Raw genomic sequence first — 12,663 nt, 5'->3', positions numbered from 1 at the left:
TTATAATAAGATTATTAATATGTTGAGTAAAATTTAATCGATCATTCAGGAGGATGCCTAAATATTTTAGCTGTGGAACTAATGGAATTTGTTTACCTTCAATTTTGAATTTGGTGGCCTTTTATAGTTGAGTTTTCCTCGGAATATCATCATTTTCATTTTGGCCGGCGATATGCATAGTTTGCTACTACTAGCCCAGTTTTCCAGATTATAAAGTATGTTGTTGGCTCTTTGCTCAAGCTCTATGTGAGACTTGCCAGGTAAGAGAAGAACCAAGTCTTTTAAGGGCACAAAAAGTGATATAGTTGTACACGTTGGCACTAATGATATTAAGAGTAGGAGACTGGCAGAATTACTTAAAAAGTACAGGTCACTGTTGAAAAAAAAGCCGTGAATTAGGGTTGAACTTGAAAGTGTCTGCAATTCTGCCCAGACACAATAGGAGGGGGTATATGATGAGAGCCTTGTCGATCAATTCGGCCCTGGAAAGATTGTGCAAGGCTCAAGGGCTAGAATTTTTTTCAGCCTGGTCTGTACTTGTTAACAGGAGAGACTGCTTCTACAGGGATGGGATACACTTAAATAGAAAGGGTGCAAGAATATTTGCTGATGCTATCGAGGCAGTGTTAGGTGGGTCGGAAAACTGCTAGATTGTGGGGGATACAAGGACTAATAGATTAACAGTAGCAACTGGCAGAGGTGAAAGTGATTCTTGCACTGCTTCTATTGGAATGAGCAGAAGCCTGGAAAACAAGATGCAGGATATTTCAGAGATTGCTGGGAGTCATTGCGGTACAAGTAAACACATGGGTTGTGTTAGGGTAGCTAAGAATAGGAACAGGTGCATGTATACTTGCATGTACACCAATGCTAGAAGTTTGGTAAATAAATTTGATGAATTTGAGGTATTGCTCAAAGCGTCAAAGGTGGATATTGTTGGGATATCAGAGACGTGGTGTCACACAGATATAAGGAATGCAGAACTGGAATTTGGGGAGTACAACGTCTACAGAAAGGATAGACAGGATAGGAAGGGAGGAGGGGTTATGCTATTAGTAAAGAAACACATAAAATCCAAGGAAGTGAAGCCAGTGGACATCGCTGGACAGTGCAGTGTCGAGTCAGTTTGGTGTGACATAAGCATTGGGAGATCAAAATTGAGAATAGGAGTGTGCTATAGGCCTAATTACTCTGATGAGTATAATAAAAAACTGTACAGGGAAATAGTGGGCCAGTAAATCAGAGTCTTATAATGGGAGATTTTAATTTCCCAGATATTGACTGGAATTTGGGGGGCTGGTCACTCACACACTAGCAAGGCTTTTGTGGATTTATTGGATGATTGTTTTCTACATCAGCATGTTCGGGAGGCAACTAGAGGGAGTAATACTCTTGATTTGATTATCAGTAATGATTCTTCATGCATTAAGAATCTGCAGATAAAGGAACCACTAGGTGGCAATGTTCACAGTGTGCTGAAGTGGGATTTACTCAAAGAGGTAACTACCATCGGGGGTAAAGGAAAGGGTTATTGCTTTCGTAAAGGCGACTACTCTGAGACAGTATTTAAATTATATATAGTGGGACTAACTGATGATGTTACCAACAGCAAATTCAAAATGGGAAGCATTCAAAGAACTTATCTTGGAAGCTACTAGGCTTTACATACCAACTAAGAAATATTATTCAAGGTTTAGGCCTAAATGGATGTCAGATGAACTAATGAGACATATCGCAGAGAAGAAAAATGCATGGGATACATATAAATTAACATGTGACACAGAAGCCTATGATAGATATAAGTTGATCTGTAACCAAGTTACAAAGGAGGTTAGGCAGGCAAAGGTAGATTACGAGAAATCTTTGGCAAGGGATGCAAAGAAAAACAGCAAAGAGTTCTTTACTTATGTAAACTCTAGAAGGAAGGGAATGAATGAAATTGGTCCACTTAATATCGATGGTTCAACTGTTGATGATCCTGCACAGGTATCTAACAAACTAAATGAATATTTTGCATCGACATTCACACATGAGGAGTTATTCAGTGAGGGGAATGCCAAAGGTGTATTCAACTCTGGCAGTAAGATAGATAATCTTGTAATAACTGGGAGTAAAGTGGAGGAGAAATTGTTGAAGATAAACACAAGAAAGGCACCTGGGGTGGATGGGATCTATCCAGTTATATTAAAGGAGGCAGCAAAGGAAGTAAGCAAACCCTTAGCCATAATTATGAGAGCTTCCTTGGAATCAGAGGAGGTACCCATAGACTGGAGATGTGCAAATGTGACCCCAATTCACAAAGGAGGATCAAAGGCTGACACAAGTAATTATAGACCTGTGAGTTTAACTTCTGTTCCCGGAAAATTAATGGAGGCACTGGTGAAAGAAGCACTGCAGGATCATCTAGACAAGACTTCAGTTATAGCTAGGACACAGCATGGTTTTGTTAAGGGAAAGTCTTGCCTGACCAATTTGATTGGATACTATGATGCAGTCACAAAAGAACTGGATGCAGGGAATAACTTTGATATTATATACGTGGATCTTAGAAAGGCTTTTGATACTGTTACACATGGAAGACTGCTGCACAAATTGGAGCAGTGTGGCACTGGAGGCAAATTGCTGCTATGGATAAAGGGGTGGTTGAGGGGGAGAAGACAGAGAGAGTGGTAATCAATGGACACTGCTCATCGTGGACTGATGTTATTAGTGGAGTCCCTCAGGGTTCAGTGTTGGGTCGATTATTGTTTTCTGTATTTATAAATAATATTGATGATGGTATATCAAGCTTAATGTCCAAGTTTGCAGACAATACAAAGGTTGGCAGGGTTGTTAAGGGCACTATGCTGCTGCAACAGGATCTGGAAAGGTTGAGCAGATGGGCTGAGAAGTGGCAAATGAAGTTTAACATTGACAAATGTAAAGTACTGCATATGGGAAACAACAACCCCAGAGCAACGTATCAACTCTGTGGTACTACACTGACAGTGGTAGAGAATGAAAAGGACCTGGGGGTAATTGTGCAGGCAGATATGAAGTTCTCTGAGCAGTGCAGACAGGCTGCAAGAGTAGCTCATGGTGTCTTATCAATGATATACAGGAATTTTTCTAGCAGGGAAAAGGAGGTGATTATTCCCTTGTATAAGGCAATGGTCAGGCCACACCTAGAGTACTGTATACAGGTCTGGAGGCCTCATTTTAAGAAGGATGTAGTGCTGCTGGAAAGAGTACAGAGAAGGGCAACAAGATTAGTGAATGGAACAAAGGGTTGCTCTTACGAAGAAAGGCTTAAGTTTTGCAAATTAGTGTCTAGAGACTTAGGCATCGGCAAGGTGATCTGATAGAGGTGTATAAAGCCTTGAATGGTTTGAGCATGCTCAGTGCTGATGGGATCCTTCCTCTTGCTCAGAATAATCACCTGAGAGTGCATAAATTCAAATTGAGAAAGACAGATGTAGAATAGATGTGAGGAAATTTCCCTTTAGTCAGCGGGTAGTTGGTTGGTGGAACAGACTTCCATCCCTTGTTGTGGAAGTTGATAGCCTAAATAAATTTAAGGCTCAGCTGGACAGGTATTTCGAACGAACAGAGGAGTGAAGTGGAAGTTTTTTTTTGGCTGATGCTGCTGCATAAGCTTGCTTTCTTGCATCATATGCCTCTACTAATGCTAAAATCGTCAGCATAGGCAATGGTAGTGGTGTAGTCATGAAGCTGTTGATGAAGCCAGGTATCTAAAACAATGTTCCAGAAGAGGGGCCCAAGCCCTGCAGGCTGTTATTGTTGCTGTTATTTGGTTTTTAGGAGCATTAGCAACTAAGGCCATATTGCTCCATGGATATGCGGTGGTCATTCCCTGACTTTCCGCATCCTCCATATTTGGTGTTCATAGGCTTGAACCCTGGTCTAATCAAGAAGCATGTGCTATGCACTGCTGCTCCTGCCCACCTGGCTACGGAGGCACCCCCCCCTGCAGGCACCCTCTACAGACAGGCCTTGGGAGATGTTGCTGTTTGGATACAAACTGGATGGACGTATGCTGAAAGTAGTTATGGATAACCTTGTATAGCTGCTCTGAGCAATTGGCATAGTGTAGACCAGTGGTTCCCAATCTTTTGTCACTCAAGTCACACTTTAACAGCACACTGAATATTAACAGCACATTGAAATAGTGATTGCCATTGAACTCAATGGAATTTTTGCTAATCTGGTGGCACACCGGTTGGGAATCACTGGTGTAGACAATCAAAGGCACTTTCCCGCCAGTATTTGCCTTATTTAATCCATACTGAGAAGGTGAATTTAAATTCTGTCTGTCAAACAGATCAATCGGTCTAGCTGCAATGAGCTGTTCATATAGTTTACCCAAATTTGCTGATAGAGATATGCGTCTATACACTTTTGGATCCGAAGTTTCCTTATCTCAAGTTTACGGATGTTAATTAATGCAGTCTTCCAAATTTCAGAGTAAATTCCAGCCAAAAGACATTTGTTATTCATATTAAGGAGGATGTGTGGGGGGGGGGAGAAAGATCAGCAGATTTTATTATAACGGCATTTTCAATGAGATCAGTGGCAGGGCACTGTTTTCAATGAGATCAGTGGCAGGGCACTGTTGACTGATTTTTCCCAAAGCAATTTTCAGTTCAGAAACAGTAAATAAATTTGTCTTCAGACGAGTGATGTAGTGAGTTACCCCTTCTGAATTTAAGCTGTTCAGGAAAGTCTGTGGTAAGATCATCTTGAGGTATAAGCCAGTATAGTATTTACTATATCATGGTGTCAGTTTCATGCCAGTCTAGTGGAAAGCTGCTTTGAGTAAACAATTTTTTTCATTTGTTAAATGTCAAATGTTAAATTATGTTGTAAATTGGTAATTGAACCACAGAAACACATGAAATGCTCATTACAGTTTAAGGAGATAATGATAAAAAAAATAGTTTTCAAGTGGTTTTAAACATTTCACAAAGGAATTTTGCACTTGAAAAGAAGTGATCAGCCATCAACATTCCAAAACAATCTGGAATGTTCGAACAATCAAAGCTTCCAGAACAATAAAGTCTGCACCATCACTTGATCAGATCGATGACTAACTGTACATGAAATTACTAAGGAGACGTCTCTTTTGTTTGGTTTAGCTCAGGCCATTTTGACTGAGGATTTCATCATGGAGCAAGCGAGTATCAAGTTTGTTCCATGCATTATCACTCGAGATAAAAGGTGGCAATGCCCTCAGAAACAAGGACTCGATGCTGTCTTCATGTTGGTTGTTCAAACATGCTGTGTTGGATCTTGCAATTTTAATAAAAATTTTACCAGGTGATGAGCCTTGGGTGTATGGATATGACACAGAGACTGAGATTCAAAATTTGTTTTATCCAGTATCACTGTTAATGCAACTTATGACCAAGAAGTTTTAAAATGATTGAGAGATATAAACTACTGTAAATGACCTTAAAAATAGCAAAATGGTTAGCTCCTTCATCACAGGAGTGCAACATGTCAGACATCACTCACTGACTGACAAAAATATTCCCATCACTACACCCACCTTATGTGCTTAATAATGCAAAATTAAAACTGAACATGAAATGAAAATGATTTGAATCAATTCAAGAAATCAATCAATCATGCAGAACCACCTAAAAGCATTCACAATAGGGGATGTCCAAAAATATTTTAATTGGTGGCAGGCACAGTGGAACAAATGTGTGGTCACAGAAAAAGATTATATTGAACTCAATTTAATATTGATTATATTAAATTGATTTTTTGCAACACTCACCAAATTGTTTGATCAAACCTTATATCTACTTCTGACTTGTGCTCTCTCTCTTTCTCTCTTTCTCTCTCTCTTCTAGTTACACAAGCATTAAATATTCATTTTTGCATATATGCTAATTGTATTGGTAACATTTTTTTAATTGCACAACTGATTTTGAGTTAATATGGATTTGTAATTGACTGGCCACTAAGATTTTTTAAAGCAAGTTTTAGAACTGCACAAATAGTTTTAGGCCACCATGTTTAAAAAAAATAAAAAGCTTCCCTACCACAAGACAACTTTCTGTGACTATCATGTTAATAAGCTGTGCATCTGCAGGATAACTTGCATCTGCCCACATTGGCATTAGTGTCAGATTTTACTCTCTTGGAATAAGTATGTGTGTACATACCCACACCGTAACTTGATCCTTTGTTTATGAGTTCTTAATTTGTTGCATTTCTTTGTACTAAACATCAGTTTTAAGCACTAAAACCTGTAAGTGTTCTGTTATTTATTTAGCACAGTTATTATTTTGGAACAATCATTTTTTCTGCATTTAATATATACAATATATAATACATTAAATTATTTGTATGTAATTATCAGACTGAAATTAAAATGCTTATAAAGCATTATAATATACAGAAGTAAAAGCCACAAAAAAAAAAAAAAAATGCAGTAATCTGATCCGAAACATAACCTGCCCTTATTATATTACTTTCTATGGGAAAATGATTTCTTGAATATGTGTTTTCATCTTATGCAACAATTTTCAGGAAACTTTTGTATGACAAAAGAAGTGGTGTATTTTAAAACAGACAGAACATAAATCAAGTCTGCACCATCAATTGATCAGATCAGTGACTGACTATTCAAGAAATTGCTAGGCCATCTCTTTCATTTTCTTTCAGTTCAGTTACAAAATCATTGTAATTTTTTTGGATTATCAGCTCATTTCCTTGAAGCCTTTGCTCTAAATTTATTTGTTTTAAAATTTTCTAATAAATATGTGTGTGTTGGTGTATAGTAATTACCCTATTTTACTCATCATGCAATCCTGAATCTTGAATTGTTCGTTAAAAAAAAAAAAAACTATGAAAGTTAAATGCCCCTTATTAATATATCAAAAATTTCAAGTTAATTGATTTAAGGCTTCCTTTTATTTACCTTGGTAAATTTGTCAAATGACATTTGTCCTATTTGTCAATTTACAATGAAAAAGTATTAATTACAAATAAAAACTACAAATAATTACAAAATAGAATCAGTTTCATTTATTGAGAGAAACATTTTCTTTGTGACATATGGCATAGCAATAGCATGTTATAAAAGGTATTGATAATGAAAATTGTAAATTTTAATAACCTCAAGAATTAATCCATTTAAATTTTTAAAAAATAACACTTAAAGTTTCAGGATTCTAAGTGATTTTAATCAATTTCTGAAATGTTGGGTAAAACTGTATCATTTTAAGTCATAATGCTACTGAGAGACAGACACAGCCTTTTTTTATTATTGACCTGCTCCTTTTTTTATTAAGCTAAGTGACATTACAATCTGGGAATGAGAGAAGAAACCATTATAAGCATATTGTTTACTTGATTTAAAAAAATCATGTCTCATCATTACAAAATTGCAATATGTGCATATTAATTCTTTATGTATTTTCATTATATGTTATTATATAACATATAATGCAAATATACAATGTACATTATTTTATTTATCATAGTTATATTTATATTATCATAAAGAATAATATTATTTATTATTATTATCTCTCTGCAGAATAGATAGCACAGTTTGAAAATTAAAATTTTTGAACCAAATTTGAATCCATCTGTTATGGATATTGGACTCCTTGATACTCCTGCCAGGAAACTTTTAGTACGGCAGTGCTACAGCCTTCAAAGATGTACAGATGACTTAAGTATTGAAAATAAAAATGTGTATAAGTGGTATTTACAAGTGGATGATAAGGTTTTACCAGTAGGTCTTGTATGGTTGCAAGGTTATATAGTTGAAGTAAGTTTTGAATTTCTTCTTAGAACTGGTGCTATTATTATTATTTTTTTTTTCACTGATGCAAACTTAATTTTAACATATGTGGTTATATTTTGGAACCATAATGATCATACCATATTTTACCTTGTGTTTTCTTGTAATTTATTAATATTTATAATAGTACTGTATTTATATAGTATTGTGTATATTGATGTGGTAGTTGGGAAAATATTTTGACTTTTTAAAGAAATGAAAATAGATTTTAAAAAGATAATTTTACAAAATATTTGTATGAAAAAATTTCATATAATTATTTTTGAAACAATGCTCAATATCTGAAATGTGGCAGAAAATTATATCTTTCTAATACAGTATATGAAATAATTCAGGTGAAAACAATGCTCAATGTGGGGTAAAATTTTATCATTTCAATTTATGAAATACTTCAGGTGCATTGAACTGCTTTCTCATTGGCACCATACACTGTCAGATTTACCCCTGGTAGGAGTGCACTGTCACAATTGCTACTCTTTTGCACCATGTGGAAAAAGCCAGTGAGAAATTTTTATGAGTTTTTTCATTCTATGGCCAAGTTAGTCTGTTTCAGGTGAGTGTTGCACAGCGTTTTCCCCCTGTAAATTAGGTTCTTCATTCAGCAAACAAGAAAACTGAGAGAGAGAGAGAGAGAGAGAGAGAGAGGGGAATCACCAAGAAAGAGAAGAATGATGATATCCAGCTCAGGACCCTGGGTGTGCCAAGCCCATATTCACCAGATGTGAGCCCCTGGGGTTGAGGCTGCTGGTAGTGCCAAAGTAGTAAAAAAATATATATTATATTTTTCATCAGAACATTGCTTTTCCACAATACTCAAATCAAGGAGAAGTCTGCCTAAATTGTTTCATTTCAAATTTATCATTGTATGATAGAGACTGAAATTATTATTTCAGTCTCTATAACTTAATCTTACCATACAGAAGAAGAGATACAGAGGATTCATTAGACACATATGTTATATCTGTGTGGTAAATATTTAGGCTCTAAGATAAAATAACAGTTTAATGGTTACCGTGTTTAAAGAATGCAGAAGATTAGGCAGCAGTTAATGCTATATGAAAGGAGTGTAAATTTTAAATACAGGAACAAATATTTTAAAACGTAAGAAATGTATTCATTGGAGGTTAAGACTGTGCGAATTGGCATGAAAATGTGTTTATGGTAAGGAAACATTGCATGCTTTATGGTTTGGGAGAAAATTATTTTAAAATATATTCGACATAATTAATTGGAAATATTGGACATTAATTAGACATCGAAGAAAGTAGAAGAGGGCTAATAGTGTCACCTTATGAATAAATTCATTGACTGAAGATATAACTACTTGTGTGAATCTAATGAATAATATATATCCATTTATATACATAGACAACCTCTGCAAACCAGGAAAAAAACCAGTTGTAATCAGCCTTCTGCACTAAGCAGGGCTCTGCTCTAGTCACCTTTCCTCTTCAAGAGCATCTCGTGGGATGCATGATGACTCTTCCTATGATTAAAACTGGCCCCTTTCAAAATTGGCCACGTGGTAGGCAATGGCATGCCAACACATTATCTGATGGCACAGAGACCATAACAAAACAAACTCCAAAAACTGCTGTTAAAGGAAGACCTGCAACTAGGTGGAAGAATGGGATCAGTGAACTTTTGGGCGTGACATTTTGTGATGCCGCTCATATAGCACATGAGCGATGCAATTGGTGGCCACAACAGGAGCTGTTGTGACCACCAACAAATAATAAAATAAATTAATTATATTATTCATTGTAAATAAACACTAACAAAAGCATCTGACACTAGAAAATTGAGCCAGCATTGCTCTGGCACATTCACTCATCCTACAGGCCAGCAGAGAAGGGTTCCACTACGAAAATATGTGTATGTTATTTGCTTTAACTAAGCTAAGTGCTAGTTTGAGAGTGTCATGTCACTTCATTCTGTTGACTCAAGAACGAGCACAATATATAGCATTTAATCATTTATTACATCGGCTATAAATACAAACGAGTATTAAAAAATAAATAAATATAAATCCATAATTAAATACAAATGTACAAAAAAAGTATTTATTCAGTTTTCTTTTTCCTGTGATTTTTTGTTGTTTGCTGTCATTGCATAGAATATATGCAACTGATCTCAGCATAAATACTAAACAAGACCAATCAGATGTATACCTTGTATGAAATATCCTATGATTAACTCCGGGGGCTCACACCTGGTGAGTATGGGCTTGGCACACCCAGGGTCCTGAGCTGAATATCATTATTCTTCTCTTTCTTGGTGATTCCCTTCTACTTTTGACTCTCTCTCTCTCTCTCTCTCTCTCTCTCTTTCTCACACACACACACACACAAACACACACACACACACACACACACACACACACACACACACACACACGGCTACTCGGGAACTTTTTTTTTTCCTGGTGCAGCATAAGCCTCAAGCTTCCTTGCATCATATGGATATTAATAATAATAATAAAGCTGGCCCAAGCTTTAATCATAGGATATTTCATATATCCTTTTTTTTTCCCCGTTTTACTATTATTTCATTTATTCCAAAAAATTTATAGCAATTTTTGCCAACTGGCATTTAGTTTTGAATTTTGTATTAATTGAATATGTCTCAGTAGATTTGTACACTATTTTATTCTACAAATTCTCACACTCATCAAAGGACTTAGCTGATTGAATAGGTAGACAATACCTATTATTCTCTTAGGCTTTTATCATTAATAATTCTCTAAGGATCCTCATTTAGGAGTGCTGTAGCATATCAAGGTAAATGTTTTGTCAAATTGAACACATGGTAAGTGAGTGATTGTTCCTCCTCAATCTAAGAGGGATCAACTATCATAGTTGTTAGAGCTGAGTCCATAAGGCCTCACTGGAATTGGCTTTTCATGTTTCTGTTTGGATTACCCTGAATGAAGTTCCAAGTTGGGGGGGGGGGAGAGAGAGAGAGAGAGAGAGAGAGAGAAACATTCTGTCTAAGTCTAATCAGCAGGGTACTGGATAAGATCATGCTGGTTGAACCCTGTACACTCAACCATGACCAGCAGAGACAACTAGCCCTCACTGGGGAGTTTTACTCAGATGAAATCCTTGAAGTCTGGATAATGACCACCAGAAGCCTATTTCACAATGGACAACTGCATTCATTCCAGTGCAGAAGTATCACAAAAGAAAATGCTAGATTGGATGAAAAAACTGAAATGTTTCAGCTTTGGGGAAAATAAAACAACCACAAGTGTGAATCTACAGCTTCGTAGTGAGGCTGTGAACTTTTCATTACTCCCGCAATAATTTTGATGAGATTATCATTAGACTCTAGGGTAATCCCCTTGGCCTGGAGAAGAGCTAATGTTTTCTAAACTTATAATGGAGGACTTAAAGAGATAACAGAAAATTGTAGACTGGTGAAGAGTTTGACTTCTGTGGCAGACAATAATGGAATATGTAGTTAATGACTGGTACAGGACTACCTCAATAAGAATGGAATCCTAAAGGGATCACAACATGAATTTGTGAAAGGAAAGTCTTGCCCCAACCAATCTGGTTAAATACTATGATGGATTTGTAAAATATCTGGATGCAAAAAACCAACTCTGACATTATGTACTTACACTTCAGTAATGCTCTTGATATGTTTCCTCATAGGAATTATGACACAAATTGGAAAAAAAACTGAGATTGTGAGGAAGATACTCAGGTAGTAGTAGTAGTAATGGAGGTATGTGATGCAAGAAAGCAAGAGTATGAGCTTATGTAGCATCAGCCAAAAAAAAAAAAAGAAAAAAACCAATTTCACACATCCATTCCCTCTAAAAGTTTGTCCAGTTCCTCCTTCAATTTATTTAAGCAATCAACTTCCACAGCAGATGGAAGTTTGTTCCCACAATTAACCACCTGCTGGCTAAAGGCAAATTTCCACACATCTATTGTATAACTGTCTTTCCTCAATTTGAATTTATGCCCCCTCAGGTTCGTAATCTGAGCAAGTGGAAGAATCCCATCAGAATTCAGTGCTAGCCTTGAATGGGTTGACATCAGAAATGTCAACCCATTCAAGGCCTTATACACCTCAATCAAATCACCTTGCAGGTGTAGTCTCCAGCCGCTGCAGTTTGCCAAACTTAAGCCTTTCTTGGTAAGAGGACCCCTTCGTTCCCCTCACCAATCTAGTCTGTACACACTCAAGCAACTCTACATGCTTCCTAAAATGAGGCCTCCAGACCTGTATGCAATACACAAGACGTGGCCTGACCATTGCCTTATACAAAGGGAAAATCACCTCCATTTCCCTACTAGGAAAATTCCTCTATATCATTGACAATACCCCATAACCTACTCTGGCAGCCTGTCTGCATTGGCTCAGAAAACTTTATATCTGACTGCACAATAACTCCCAGAACTTTTTCATTTTCTACCACCTTAAGTGTAGTATCACACAGTTGGTATGTTTCTCTAGGGTTACTTCTATCCATATGCAATACTTTACATTTGTCAATGTTAAACTTCAGTTGCCACTTCTCAGTCCATCTGCCCAAATTTTCTAGATCCTGTTCCAGTAGCAACACTGCCATTACTGTCATTAACAACCCTGCCAACTTTTGTATCATCTGCAAACTTCAACATTAAGCCTGATATACCTTCATCAATATCATTGATAAATATATAAAACAACAGTGGGCCCAACACCGAACCCTGGGGGACTCCACTAATAACATTAGTCCGCAAAGAGCAGCATCCATTGATTACCACCCTGTCTTCTCCCACTCAACCACTTTTTTATCCATTGTAGCAACTTACACTTAATACCATACTGCTCCAATTTGTACA

General features: G+C 36.6%; 1 protein-coding gene across 2 annotated transcripts in view; it reads left to right on the top strand.

Annotated features, from left to right (window-relative positions):
* LOC150083401 (recQ-mediated genome instability protein 2-like) overlaps nt 1-12,663 on the top strand; it is a 41,875-nt gene that overhangs the window by 10,816 nt on the left and 18,396 nt on the right. Inside the window, exon 2 of one of the 2 annotated variants that reach the window (XM_090377245.1) lies at nt 7,553-7,789. In XM_090377245.1, the coding sequence (XP_090233371.1) occupies nt 7,610-7,789 (180 nt within the window). In that variant the 5' untranslated portion in view covers nt 7,553-7,609. The remainder of the gene's footprint in view (nt 1-7,552; nt 7,790-12,663) is intronic. The other variant, XM_090377246.1, reaches the window with a different exon arrangement.

The sequence above is a fragment of the Mastigoproctus giganteus genome, chromosome 7 (genome assembly GCF_048544385.1).
Source record: "Mastigoproctus giganteus isolate SK-2022 chromosome 7, ASM4854438v1, whole genome shotgun sequence".
Classification (NCBI taxonomy): domain Eukaryota; kingdom Metazoa; phylum Arthropoda; class Arachnida; order Uropygi; family Thelyphonidae; genus Mastigoproctus; species Mastigoproctus giganteus.
Note: the sequence above shows the minus strand (reverse complement) of the source record. Positions and strands in the feature narration are given on the sequence as shown.